This window comes from Triticum aestivum, chromosome 1D (assembly GCF_018294505.1).
Source record: "Triticum aestivum cultivar Chinese Spring chromosome 1D, IWGSC CS RefSeq v2.1, whole genome shotgun sequence".
NCBI lineage: Eukaryota > Viridiplantae > Streptophyta > Magnoliopsida > Poales > Poaceae > Triticum > Triticum aestivum.
In genome coordinates this window covers 3,914,662-3,929,961 of record NC_057796.1, presented here as the reverse complement: position 1 = coordinate 3,929,961, position 15,300 = coordinate 3,914,662, and the positions used below count along the sequence as shown (strand labels likewise).

The 15,300-nt window shown below is 45.7% G+C and overlaps 1 protein-coding gene across 1 annotated transcript; it reads left to right on the top strand.

Moving 5' to 3' along the window:
* The first annotated feature begins 12,739 nt into the window (after window positions 1-12,739).
* LOC543265 (gamma-gliadin B-I-like) lies at window positions 12,740-14,004 on the top strand. Its single transcript, XM_044591689.1, has one exon. It carries the CDS (start codon window positions 12,949-12,951, stop codon window positions 13,843-13,845), a length of 897 nt encoding a protein of 298 aa, XP_044447624.1. The 5' UTR covers window positions 12,740-12,948; the 3' UTR covers window positions 13,846-14,004.
* The last annotated feature ends 1,296 nt before the right edge of the window (window positions 14,005-15,300 follow it).

The following is a 15,300-nucleotide window of genomic DNA, read 5'->3' as shown; positions in this document are numbered from 1 at the left end:
TGAGGTGGAAATAGAATTTACCTTGTGTCCTCCTGTCACTAGAAGAAAGGCTGGGAGGCCAAAACAGAGCAGATTCAAACCTTGGTTTGAGAAAGGTGGTTGTAGTAAGAAGGGGAAAAAGGAAAAGAAAAAGAATGATAAGCCCAAAAGGGCTCAAAAAGGTAACAAAAATAGGTGCAAGTTGTGTGAAGTACTTGGGCACAGAGTTGGTTCATCCAAATGCATCTACACTCCTCAGAGGCCAAAGTATGTTTATGTTACTGTTTTTGCAAGTTTTTGATTTTGCTACTTGTTCTAGTATCTAACCAAGTGAAATGCTTTATTTTTTAGGAGGAAGCGTGCAGAAAAAGCCCCACCTCTTGTTGTTGAACAGTGCTGGCCAGTGAAAAAAGCAAGACTCAATGGCTTTAGAAGGAAGAGCACTAAGCAGACAATGTTTGGTGACAAAGATATGGAGCAAACTGAAACTGTTACTGCTGAACATGAGCTAAGTGTTTCTGTTTTGGACGATGTGATGCATACTGAATCTGTTTTGCAGGCGCTAGGGCAATCTGAAACTGTTGCAGATGAAGCAACTGTTGTGCTGCCATGCGAATCTGCTTTGACAGCTGTGTTGCCATGTTTGGAGGTTGTGCTGCCAAGTGTTGAGTTGCAAACTGAAGTAGTTGAACAATGTGTGCCATCTACTCAAGCTGCAGAAGTGCAAACTGAAGAAGTGGGACATGGTGAGGGGCAAAAGTTGAGGGGGCCTAGTGCTAGGGCAATCTGAAACTGTTGCAGATGAAGCAACTGTTGTGCTGCCATGCGAATCTGCTTTGACAGCTGTGTTGCCATGTTTGGAGGTTGTGCTGCCAAGCGTTGAGTTGCAAACTGAAGTAGTTGAACAATGTGTGCCATCTACTCAAGCCGCAGAAGTGCAAACTGAAGAAGTGGGACATGGTGAGGGGCAAAAGTTGAGGGGGCCTAGTGGAGTTGGCAAGAAAACCAAGGGGCCAAAAAGCAAGAGCATCAGCATCAACAAACTATGCGCCGTGGGACCAAACGGTGGAAAAAAGGAGAAGAAATCGAGTGGTAGAAAGAAGAAAAAGAAATAGAGTCGAAATCATTCAAATTTGATGTGAAAACTTATGTTTGTTGTCATTTGATGTGAAAACTTATGTTCTTTCATGTGAAAACTTATGTGCTATGATGTTGATTTGACTTGAAATAAAATTCAAATTTGAAACGACATTCAAATTTGAACCTATCTCCAATATTTTTGGAGTTCATTTGTTTGTTCTGTGATGTGGCATTGTTTTATGTACTACTATGCACTTTAGTTCATAAATCCAACCCTTTTTGTGAAGTCCAACTCATAGTCACTGAAAATGTTGTCCAAACAGGCTCCAAAGTAAGGGAAAAGGACCCCATTTCTAAGCAAGTTTTTTTCGACCTTCTCAAAATCACAAAAAAAGATTTTCTTAGCTTATATTATACCTATATAGGATCAATACGAAGTCTCACCTTTTTTTGAATAAGTATTCATATTATTAATTTATTTTTGAAAAAACACCCTTTAATACAAAGTCAGCAATAAAACAAGTTTAAAAATTTAAAATGCAAAATAACTTCAGATCCTCCTTAGTCACTCCAAAATGAAGCTAAGGTGAGGTTTTTGATTTTTTGCATTTTCAAACCCTCAAACCCTCTTCTCACTCCTTCGAACTCTATGCAACCTGAGTCGAGATAGTCCAATTTGTGAAGGTTTTTTCATGCAAAGATCATTAGATCAAGTTTATCATTTTATATCATAACTATGTAACATAACAAGACTATATGCGCAGGTTTTTCATTTTTTAGATTTTTTTTGAATTAGTTAAACACATTTGAATGTTCGGTCAAACCTTTCAAAACCCCGTTGACTGCCTCCAAAACCCATGTAACCCTAGCGCCAAACGTCCACCGTCGATCTAACCCTAACGCCAAACTGCGGCCGTCGGATAGGCCTTCTAGAAGGATTCCGCGGGGGCGATCAGTGGGAGCCCTGATTCTCCAATCTGATTGGCCACCGTTTTTCTCTCTGGCGAACAGATAACGTTGAGCGGGGGAGCATCTCAGTGACCGTTGGGCCGAGCGGATCGGGCCCGGCAGAGCCTGGCGTGCGTGCGCACGGCCGTCGAGAGGGGGGATGGGCTGCATGCGAGAGGGTCAATGACATGTGGGCCATCCCTGTCCCATGCATGCCATGCAACGTCGCAGCCTAGCTATTCTGTGCTCGTGAACGCAGCCTAGCCATTTGCATGCGGGCTTGCATGCACGCATCAACGCAGTAAAGCAGCGGCAGGGGCGCAGCGTATAGGTACGTCGCATCTAAGCTATTTTAACAAATGCATGTTTGAACCTGAGACACGGGACGGACGCGTCGGTGGTGCAGCTCCTTTTTCAGTGTCACGCGTGGATGAACGGGCCTGTTTCCCACGCGGCGTCACCGATGCAAGTGCACGAAACGATGCATCTCGCCTGTGCTGCCCGTGCCTCTTTGGATGCTCTACCCGCCGTTTTTGAATTAATGCCCGCAATTACTTATGCTAGTACGAACGGAGAAGAGAAAACGATCGAGAAGGCACCGTGTACACATTGACCACGGCTGCAACGCGGCTATAAAAGGGCACCATTTCCTCATCCCTCTCACACTCATCTCTCAAGCCTCCTCCGCTTCTTCTTTTCGAGCCAAATCCACCACTCGAGCCACCATGCAGTTCAACGGCCCTACCTACCGTCGCCCTCGCACCGTGCCAGAGAGGGAGTACCCGGCCGGAGTCATCGTCGAGAATAGCCTGAGGGTGTGGGCCATCTCAAGGTGGAGGGGCCCTAGAGAGCTGGCTCGTTTCTTCCTCCAAGCCGGCTACCGCCACCTCCCTCCGGGCACTCTGCCCATGTTCCACCTCCACGAGCAGTACGATGGCAACGCCAACGGCTTCGTCATCAGCCTCTACGTCACCTTCACCAACCCCTACGACGCTCACCACCTCCTCGGCGAGGTGTCCTGGTGTGGATGCGAGTTTATCGCGTTCATGACCTACAACATCTTCACCAACTTCCACCACATCTTCCCTCACCCCAACGGCATGCACACCCTCCCCTCCCAGATGCCGGAGAACGACGAGTGAGGGGCGCCGGCTAAGGAGGAGGGGCCAAGGAGTTGTTCGAGTGCGAGTCTTTCTATCTATCTAGCTTGTGTTTGTGTTGGTTCGGGCGTGTGTGCCCGTGTCTTCTATCTATCTAGTTTTAATTATTTTCCTTTCATGTTTTATGAACTATATGTTGTAAGGGGATGCCCCTCTATATGTTCTATCTATCTATGCTACTAGGGTACCCGATGCCCCTCTATCGTGCTATCTATTAATGTTTTTTCGGGCCTAAAGTTTCTCCATTGCATTTTATTTATGTGGCCATGTGAACTAAAAAATGCACTAAAACATGATCCAATCATATAAGTTGTTGTTAGCACGTGTCTAGTTAATTATCTTCTTTTTATGTTTTATGCACTATATGTTGTAAGGGGATGCCCCTCTATGTTGTAAGGAGATGCTATTAGGGGCACACTAGATGTCTTCTTTTTTTGAGAGGGGCACAACCTTTTTCGGTTGAAACACACGAGTAAAAACTTTGAAAACACCATAGCACAAATAAAAAAATAAAAAATGATGCTTGGTTGAAATAAACTAGAACCAAACACTTGCAACTTTTTTGGTTCACAAATACTGCAAGTTAGACTGCTAACTAGAACCAACCTTTTGTCTTAGCCGAAACAACACGGGACCCTACCATCGGACACGATAGCTTATGCATAAAAATAGCTCAAATAATTATCAGATGAGTTATCTCAAAAAAGGTGACTGCAGGAAACTTAAAATTTGTGAAATAGCCCGCCATGTCAATGACCGTGTGCACTTTTTTTTGCACTAGCTACACTTGTTTTATCAATGGTCCTGGATATGTTCTATTCGGCCCTGCCTAACTTCTATATGGGCCTGGCCTTTTCGGGCAACTGTGGACGAACCTTTTTTTTCCGTTTCTCCCTCTACCACTGAAACTGAAACTGATGACGAACTGAAGAACTGAAAAAACGGGGCCGAAACATAGTGGAGAAGACATGCCGAATTCGTACAGCTCAACACTTTTATTCAAATATCCATATCATTACGATTACAAATGATGCCCAGTCTATTCACTTACGACTAATTATCATCACATAAACAAATGCGAGAGCAATTACACAAACATAAAAAAGTCCGGCAATCAGCCCCATCAAATTGCCCTGCTTCTGCAATTCGATGAGTTTCTTCATCTGCTTGTTCAGCTTCTTCAGCTCTGCCGTCACTCCTGCATCCCCCACAGTAGCACCAATGGAATGGGCGCCCCCAATGGAATTGCCAGATCCAGGGGCCCCAGATCCAGACGCGCCCGATCCAAACTTGCCCAACTTCTCCGCCTCCAACGGTAAATCGAGCTCCCCTGATGCACCCTCCAGTTGAATCCACTCTATGTACTAATCTAGCCACTCAAAATGGGTTTGCTTCAATTTCTGAAATCGGAAAGATGAACCCTAAATCCCAAATCCGATGAAAAATGGGCAAATATGAAATTGGGAGACAAAAACCAAAATTGGCATATTGAGAAGTAAAATCTCACCTTTCCCTGCTCTGGTTTGCTCTCGCATTTCACGAATTCCCGCCCAAGGTTGCCATTCTTGTCGGTCGTTGTGACTAGCCGCTTCAGGGGTGCGATACGTGGGCATGCAGGGCACCTTGTCATGGGCACTGCGCCATAGCGCGGCCATGAGCGGCGGGAGGCTGAAGCGGAGCTCGACATTGCTAGGTCGCGGCCCGGAACGGCGTTGCTGCGCGTCGTCGCCGGAGAAGAAGAACAACAACGGTCGGGGAGGGGGGGGGAGGATGGGCTCGGGTGCTGCACGGCTCGGGGCACGGCTCGGTGTCCTCTTGTACCAATGCTGACCTGGATAAGTTAGTGTGTCCCATGCTGTGGGTCCCGCTCACCTGACCAATGCTGAGTTGGATAAGTTAGTGGGTCCCACGCTGTGGGTCCTGCTCACCTGATTCGAGTTTTAAACATGTGTCTTTGGATTAGGCAGCAGTGTCGCATGGGAGCTATTTTTTCCAACTCAGATGTCGCATGAGAGCTATTACAACCAACGACGTCGCATGAGAGACAATTCACACCAAAGACGTCGCATGGGAGCTATTCGCCCCTCCAAACCAACAATGGTGATGTGGAGTCGTGGACCTCTATGAAAACAGCGATACAAGAGAAATGCAGATCGTTCAACTCAGGTAATTATGCGGAAACAAGGCAAAGCCTGGATCTTCACTGTGGAAAGTGCTTACAACCTAGCTTCAGTAACCAACATATATATTTTTTAGCTTCAGCTGCACTGCTGCAGCATGTTTTCTGCGGGATATACATCTACAGCCTGATGAAGTACATCTGAAGGTGGTAGATGAAAAGACAAATTTGGATTGCAATTTCATATGGAAACCTTGTAGAAAAGTTGTTAGGCAGAAATCATTAGGTTGGGTAGAAAAAACATGATCTTGAGAGGAAATGTGGTGCAGGTTAGTCAGACCGTTCTAGCGGACCCGCTACCTGACGCGGCTGCTCTCTGTATCTTGTAATCTCTGTGTAACTGCCAGTATCCCTCTCTTCACATTTTCTGTATGATCGCGATCTAAGGATTGCCTCTTTTTGAAAATATACATATGTTCAGGTGGGGGAATCCCCCCGCGGTTGACATTTCAAAAACAAGAAGTTGTTCAGATAACTAGAGCACTGCAGGGTTAAAGCCAACATGGATGACAGTAAACTGCTGCTGACCCCTGCCTGTCATGGCCTCATGGGCACCAACCCAAAGGATCAGCTGCAAACTAAATCGAGATCAGATCGTCTGTGTCGGACAGGGTATGATTCAGCGTTGCAGCTCAACTTGACGCCAAGCAATCGCCCTACACCACAGGCCCCAACAATTCTCAGTCAAGAGACTGTTGTACAGTTCAGTTGTAGAAGCCATTCCTAAGCTAGCAGCCATCAGGGAAGCCCACTATCCAAGAAATTCACAGCATCCTTCCGCAAGGTTCCAAACTGCAGAGTGCAGACAGGTTCTAAACAATTTGAAGCTTTAGGGCCTCTTGCGGAAGAATGATTCGACATGCCGCATACACCTCCCCAGTAACCAGCACTACTAGGGTACCATCAGTATTGAAACAGATAAATCACAGCTTCAAATAGTACTATCCGAACACAAGATAAAAAGTCAATGCCTTGTCATTTCAACTAAATAATGACACTATAACTGGCAAGATAAATACTTCACAGGTGCGAGAACATACCATCTTCTACTAAACCTGGGAAATGTGGAAGGAGATTATTAATTCACATTACAGGTATCTGAAGAAGACAGAGGTCGAAGTTCAACAAAGCCGATAACAATCATGACACAACCTAGGCGTGCATAATCTTTTTCTTTTCTATTTTAGCCAAAGCACCTACTAAAACAACAATGAAATGACACCAGTGCTGCCTGTTAGCACTGGTCCCGACGTCGACGCAGCGATCCGCTGTTTACTTTCCGGCGGAACAACGGACGACGAACTAGCTACGGCCGATTTCTTTCTGGACGATACGCTAGTGTAGGACTCACAAGTAGTTTGATTGCTCTGGCTGGCTAGACAACAATCACGTACGAAGTACTAGTTGCCGGGAACACACACGAAACACACGCGGCGACTTGATGGCTACAGGGCCGTATCGGTCCTGCTGATTTTTATTACTTTTCGATCTAATCCTTACAAGGGGAACCACGTACAGGTATATATAACACTACTTATCTACCTATACACAGCTGACTCGGCCTGGGCTACGAGTCCGTGCCGGACTCAGATGCCTAATCGTGATTATCTCTAACAATCACCCCCCTAAGCACGATGTCCTCACTTCACAGCTTTGACACCGATCCTTCCCCGCATCTCCGTAAACTTCTGCCGCCCCAAAGACTTGGTCAGGATATCTGCAAGCTGGTCGTCGGTGCAAACATAGTTGACTTCAATCTTGCTTTCTTCCACGCACTCCCGTATGTAGTGATACCGTATGTCGATGTGCTTCGTCCTATCATGATGCACTGGATTTACCTTCTGAAGCGCTTTCTTCGGATATAAATCTAACACTGGTCGAAGACGGACTGGCGTAGGCGGATGTTCCCTCCTCTCCTGTTCTGTCGAAGACGAAGAAAATTCATCTGAAGTTGCCAAGCTTCTATTTTCTGGCGATTGGGGCTCTCATGAGCTATCTGCACGTGCACCAGAAGAACCAGCCACGAAATCTGAAGTTGCTTCACGTGCATGCACTTCTGGACCTCCTGTCACGTGGCCTTGTGGAGATTGGGTAGCGGCTGGGCTTTCTGGCTCGTGGGAAGAACTCCCTGGTGGAGAGCCTGGTGCTGGGCCGCTGCTGCCTCCAGCGCACCTGGCTGGGCTGCCGGGTGCAGGATACGTGGCTCTCTCTCCACTGCTGCTGCTGCCTGTAGCGCCGCTCGCAGCGTCTCTTCCTGGCACGCCACCAGATATAGGTGAACTCCCTGACGCGTCTCGCCGCGCGTCGTCGTCTCGAGCATCGCTCCGTGCCGCCGAAGTGTCCGGTTGATCAATATTATCTGCACGCTCAGAATCGTTGTAAAAAACGTGAAAGATTTCATCAGAGATCGGGTATACCGGCTCGGTGGAGTTCCAATTCCATGACCTTGCTTCTTCAAAGACCACGTCACGCGTTACAACCACCTTATTGTTAGAGGGGTTGCATGCACGATATGCCTTCGTGCCCGCTTCATAGCCAACCAACATCATTGGAGTACTCCGGTCCGCCAACTTGCTAGTATGCCCGGCCACCGTCTTCACATGCGCGACGCACCCAAAAGTGCGAAGATGATCAACCGCGGGCTTGTGCCCGTACCATGCTTCATACGGCGTCATCCCAACCACACTCTTGGTTGGAGCCCGATTCAGCAAATAAACGGCCGTGTTGACCGCCTCACCCCAAAACTTGCCCGGCATCCCTTTGCTCTTCATCATGCTTCGTGCCATCGCCACCACAGTTTGATTCCTCCGTTCCACAACACCGTTTTGCTGTGGTGAATATGGCGCCGTAAGATACCGCTTGATCCCATGTGCTTCGCAAAATTCCGTGAATTTACGAGACTTGAACTCACCCCCCCGATCGGTACGGAGGGCCTTCAGCTTGGCTTCAGACTCGACTTCGGCCGCCATCTTTACTTTCCTGAAGGCTTGCAAAGCTTGATCTTTCGTCTTCAACAACACAATCCACATGTATCTGCTGAAGTCGTCGACGATGAGCAAGAAGTATTTGTTCCCAGCTGGGGTAGCCGGAGTAATAGGGCCGCACAAATCTCCATGGACCAACTCAAGAGCTTTACTTGCTCTAAAGTTTCCCTCTCTAGGGAACGAGGCCCGCCTTTGTTTCCCAACAAGGCAACCGTCGCACACTTGCTCAACATGATCGATGCACGGTAGACCACGTACCATCTCCTTTTGTCCAAGTTGCCGAAGAGCTTGAAAATTTAGATGACCGTAGCGCGCGTGCCACTTCCATGCCGAGTCTTCCATGCTTGACAAGAGACATACTGGATCCACACGATCCAAGTTGAGGATGTAGAGTCTGTTCGGCGACCTCTGCACTTTCATGATCAACATCCTTTGACGGTCATACCCCCATAAATAGCCATCTTCGAGCACAATCTTGCAACCACGCTCCTCAAGCTGGCCGAGACTTATGATGTTGCTCTTTAGTTTGGGAATATAGTACACATCTGTGAGTACCTTGTGACCGCCGTTCTTCAGCTCAAACAGGACAGTGCCTCGCCCTGTGATGCCAACGGTTCGCCCGTCACCGAACCGAACCGTGCCTCCCACCGAGAGATTTAGCTCAGAAAACTGGTCCTTGTCGCCAGTCATGTGGTTGCTTGCTCCCGTGTCGAGGTACCACACGTGTCCCGCCGTGTTCGTCCTCTGCTTGTCATGAAGATAAACCTTCTCTTCGTTGAGCGTGACAACCTCGATAGCCGGCGCCTTTGGAGCTGGACCCACCTTGTCCATAAGCTCGCATACTTCGACCATGAGCATCATGTCGCTATCATCGCCTCCCTTGGCCATGAGAGCTCTTTCCTTCGGTGGATTCTTGCAATCAGACTTGAAGTGACCGAGGATTCCACAGTTGTGACACTTTACTTTCTTTATGTCAAATTTTCTCCTTGGTTTTCCAGCCTTTTCTTCCTGTCCAGCAAAGTCCTTTCTCGCCGGGCGTTGCTTCTCCTTTGCTTTACTGCCGCTCGAGGATCCACCTTGCTTTTCTTTCATCAGGGCCATCCATTGAGCCATTGTAAGCATGAGATGCTCACTCTCCTTCGAATCGCCGAAGCTGAGACGAATTCTCTCGTCGTGGGCCTTGAACCTTCCGACGAGATCCTCGACCGTGAGAGTCTTTAGGTCGAGACATTGTTCGATCGACGTGACGATCTGGATGTAGCGTGCAGGCGCGGCGCGCAAAAATCGTCGTACGATCGCAACTTCTTCTAGGGTTGAACCATAGCTGCGTATGCCATTGACGAGGGTCTTGAGACGGGCGGCAAACTGATCAACCGTCTCACTTTCATCCATCTTCAGGCACTCGTAGCTTCTCATCAGGGACTGAAGGTGTGCTTCCTTGACACGGTCATGACCCTGGTGCAGGATCTTGATGGTCTCCCATGCCTCCTTCGCCGAGTTCTTTCCGACGAGGTGTTGCAGCACATCCTTCGGCATGGCGGAGTAGATCGCTGTTAACGCCTGACGATCCTTCCGGTACTTCGCCGCGCCCTTTGCGTACTCGGCGCCGCCCGGGTCGACGGCTTCCCAGAACTCAGCTCCCTCCATCGCGACCTCCATGTTCATCGCCCATAGTGCGTAGTCCTCTCGATCCAGACGGGGGAATTGTGATCCCCCCACCATCGGCATCGGTGCTCCCGCTGCCGCCGTCACAATCTCCTTGCGTGTGGTCTACATGATCCTTCGATTGCTTCCCGAGAATCACGTCAATACCAAAACTCTAGATACCAATTGTTAGCACTGGTCCGGATGTCGACGCAGCGATCCGCTGTTTACTTTCCGGCGGAACAATGGACGACGAACTAGCTACGGCCGATTTCTTTCTGGACGAACGCTAGTGTAGGATTCACAAGTAGTTCGATTGCTCTGGCTGGCTAGACAACAATCACGTACGAAGTACTAGTTGCCGGGAACACACACGAAACACACGCGGCGACTTGATGGCTACAGGGCCGTATCGGTCCTGCTGATTTTTATTACTTTTCGATCTAATCCTTACAGGGGGAACCACGTACAGGTATATATAGCACTACCTATCTACCTATACACAGCCGACTCGGCCTGGGCTACGAGTCCGTGCCGGACTCAGATGCCTAATCGTGATTATCTCTAACACTGCCAAAACGGCTCATGGCATTTATCAAGTGTATAACAGCAAAACAAGACTACATGGCACCAAAAAACAATCCGGAGTCCCAGGTGACCACATAACTAGTCTTTGTTTAGTTTCTTCCTCACCTGTATCATCCAAATCCAACAAGTGCCAGTCTGACCACCAACTGACTGGCATGAACACCTCACCTGCTGCTGCTGCTGCTGCTTAACCACAAGTGTCCTTCAGGTTGTTCCACAGCCTCTGGCGATAATCTCTCCTGCCAGATGCATACAATACGAGATCGGAAAATCAATAAATGAATATTTGAGTTCTGATTCAACACTTAGATTCATATAATGTGAGATCGGCAAATCGATGAAAGCATATTTGAGTTTCGATTCGATACTCACCATACCAAATAGGGATCAGGCTCGTCACGGGGCGCCATGAGGGCCTCCTACCTGCAAGGAAGCATGGATTTTGCAAGAAATTATATGCAGCTATCACTCATATATGTACATCTCAGTGATAGACTTTGTACATAACAACAGAATGACCTCATACTGTGCTAGTGTACAGTATAACATCTACTACTATCTCCGGCAGCCATCAGATCTAGTACTATCTCCACTTAATCTAGGAGTACTTCTCAACCCACCGGAATTTTTTGCAAAGTTTGTCTGTACTAATTCTCCACTGCTGCCCTACCACGAAGAAGTAGCGATTTCTCCACCAACCAAGCTAGCAATCAGAACAAACACTAGGCAAAGAAATTCCTCTCAGCAACTATATATCCATACAAGTACCATTTACTCCAGGATCAAGCATTAACTGATGGACATAGATTGGATGAATAACCTGCTAGTTGCAATTGCAGGACCTCTGACCTGCTCTGCCGGCGGCTCCCCACGATGAATGGCGGACTAGCGTGCCATCCAATGTAATTGCGGACGGCCAGAGTTGCGATAGAGGCCCCTTTGAAACACACGGCGACCTCTGTAGCTGGGATCTGATGTATTTTCAAATTTGAATTGAGTATGTAGTATTACCATTCCAGATTTCTGATACATATGAAGAAAAAGAAACTTATTCACGGGCCATTAAACAGTTTTCAGCTCATCGGATATTGGCTCAGATCGAGTGCACATATCATTAACATATTTCGGACCAAAATCATAATCATAAAATCCTCTGGTTTTATTCAAACAAGCGGTGGAGATGCCCCATAATCCTAGAATTGTTTTTCTTTATCATTTAGGATCTGTTCATTCAGCCATTAATAGATTAATAACAAAAAAACATATGTATGACCTAGATAAGATGCTTCAGAATAGCCGGTCACAAACAAGTTGCCATGAAACAATCTAGAACTTTTTTTGCGGGGAACAATATAGACCTTCTCAAAATCCAACAAATAAAATGTGCTTGTTGTCCATGATCTAGCAGGGTAGCTACGAATAGGTTCTTAAGGTTTGTTCATGAAAAATATTAAAATGTTTGCACTTTTCCTTTTGGGTTGATGAAATACCTCGATACATGTAAATGCATTATTATACACATGAACATGCCCCATAGTAAACCAAACTATGTTTGCCTAAAAGTATAACAAACATATAATATTTTCCAATAGGTTATCTGTGTATATGTTCTACACAATTCAATTAAGTATCAACCTCATGCCCGTAAGATTTAGTAAAAGAGACCTGGCGGCCCCAATGAAATATTTACTTAACAGTACAAACTTAGTCCACCAAAAGAATCATCTTATCTAGAAAAATCCTTCACAAATAGATCAAACTGATGATGACGTATCTAGAGTGAGGACCGGATATATGCTAGTAACTTGTAAGCAACTACCATCCTTACATGTAAAGGGAATTCTGTGAATTATGTCATGCTCTATACGGCAGTTCATCTTATCATCTTAGAGAACAATACAAAGTTAGTTTTATAAAAAGCAACCGAGTCTAGACAAACCCTCCACATGCAGGGCTTTAATAATCGAACATATCTTAACATCCCACAAGGTTCTACACGAGTTTTGCCTTTCTTGTTTATGGTTGACAGCCTATACAAGGTTCCAAACTCAGTTGCTAAAGTGATACTATTCTTATAAGTATTTGACATGTAAAGTGAATAAGGCGAGTCATATATACCACACATCAGGATTTCTGTACTTTGTGTATGATCATATGCACAACTAAAAAGCAACTTTGATGATCAATCCAAAAGTACCGTTGTAGCTAGTGCAACCTACCACAATGTACCAAAAAATCATTTCTGATGCATGCAAACAGAATTATTAAAGTTGATGCATAGAAGGAAAGAGGTGGTGCCCGGACTACTATAAATAGGCATGAAGTATAAAGATCATCACAAGCACAAGCATCAAAACCAAGCAAAACTAGTTAGCACCAATCCATCATGAAGACCTTCCTCGTCTTTGCCCTTCTAGCCGTTGTGGCGACATCTGCCATTGCACAGATGGAGACTAGCTGCATCCCTGGTTTGGAGAGACCATGGCAGCAACAACCATTACAACAAAAAGAGACATTTCCACAACAACCACCATCTTCACAACAACAACAACCATTTCCTCAACAACCACCATTTTTGCAGCAACAACCTTCATTTTCGCAGCAACCACTATTTTCACAGAAACAACAACCAGTTCTACCACAACAACCAGCATTTTCGCAGCAACAACAAACAGTTCTACCACAACAACCAGCATTTTCGCAGCAACAACACCAACAGCTTCTGCAACAACAAATCCCTATTGTTCATCCATCCATTTTGCAGCAGCTAAACCCGTGCAAGGTATTCCTCCAGCAGCAGTGTAGCCCTGTGGCAATGCCACAACATCTTGCTAGGTCGCAGATGTGGCAGCAGAGCAGTTGCAATGTGATGCAGCAACAATGTTGCCAACAATTGCCACGAATCCCCGAACAATCCCGCTATGAGGCAATCCGTGCTATCATCTTCTCCATCATCCTACAAGAACAACAACAGGGTTTTGTCCAACCTCAGCAGCAACAACCCCAACAGTCGGTTCAAGGTGTCTACCAACCCCAACAGCAGTCGCAGCAGCAGCTCGGACAATGTTCTTTCCAACAACCTCAACAACAACTGGGTCAACAACCTCAACAACAACAGGTACAAAAGGGTACCTTTTTGCAGCCACACCAGATAGCTCGCCTTGAGGTGATGACTTCCATTGCACTCCGTACCCTGCCAACGATGTGCAGTGTCAATGTGCCGTTGTACAGCTCCATCACTAGTGCGCCATTAGGCGTTGGCAGCCGAGTTGGTGCCTACTGATAAGAAAAGATCTCTAGTAATATATAGTTGGACCACCGTCATTTTCTCGATGGACATGTCGAGGAAGCGGTGAAAAATAAAGTGTCACACAATGTCATGTGTGACACACCCAAACTAGTAGTTAAATTCTGGAATAAAATACAAATAAAGTTTTCTCTAGACAATGTTCATACCAGCGTCGTGTGGACATCGATCTGACTACCATGCTTGCAAGTTCATAACTTCGTCTTGCCTGATCACAACCTCAACCTGGTGTATTACCATGCTTGCAATAATCTAGATTTAAATATAATAGTGTTATTGTGAAATTTTGGTTGAACTGAAGCAAGGACATACATACAACTCTTTAATGGTTGGAGATCTTGTTTTTTTATTGGTTTGCTACTACCATTGTCTACATGACCACCACAACTGGTTTCATAGTTTGCTAGATTTTTTTGCAAATACGTTCGTTGATTCTTTGCACATTAACTTATTTTTCAAGAAAAAAGCCAGCTTTTTCTTGAACTTCACAGACACCACTAGATAGTTAATTTGAAATAAGTTGCTGGTTATGCCCTAGACCAGCTAGAACAGTCTGTGTGTGTGGGGAAGGGGAGGGGGGTTGTTGCATGTGTATGATTTGTGCATTATTTTATTTTGTTCTTTTGATGATCTTATATGCAATACCACATTTTTACTTGATGGAAAGCAAAATAAGAAACGCATGTAGAAACCATAAAACTTGAGACTTGGTGTTGTCAACTTCACATCCTCCTCCTTACATCATTTTAATTGGAAAGCAATAGCCCTCATGAGATCAGAGAGCCATACACAGTGCCAAACTAAACAAGGTGATGACATTAACGATGCAGGTTTTTAATTAGTCAAATGGCTAAAATGAGGCACCAGCAGACATATGAGACATCATGAGCATATAATCCAGAATATTGCAAGTAGAGCACTATATTATGTATTCAGAACATCCAGTGCAGTTTTTCAAAATGATGTTCCAATGGCTATGAGCCTATGACCTTAGCAAATGATACGAATTTTCTTTCCAAATACTACAAAAAGTTGCAGGATTGCAAATTAAGCAATTACCTCCATTGACTAGACATGAAATAACACACCTGTTGTGCGACAACAAAATATAATTTATCTCAAGAACCTACCCGACAAGGATTAGTTCACGTGAAATCATTGAATCTAGAATGCATCACATGCTTACTGCGGAATAGAGAAGACCCGGTAGCAAGTGGTCACTTTCTTGTCCTTTTTAATGACACCAGTAAGTAAGATTGAGTACATGATCGACCTCAGAAGTGATCCTAATCTGCTGGTAGATGATTATTTCTTGTTCATACAAACATACATAATACTCAGTATACTGACATGATAAAAGGCAACTTGACAATCTCCTGCTATTGGACGATGAAAGATATGTATGAGTATGTGATCCAGTTTGGTGAGCCT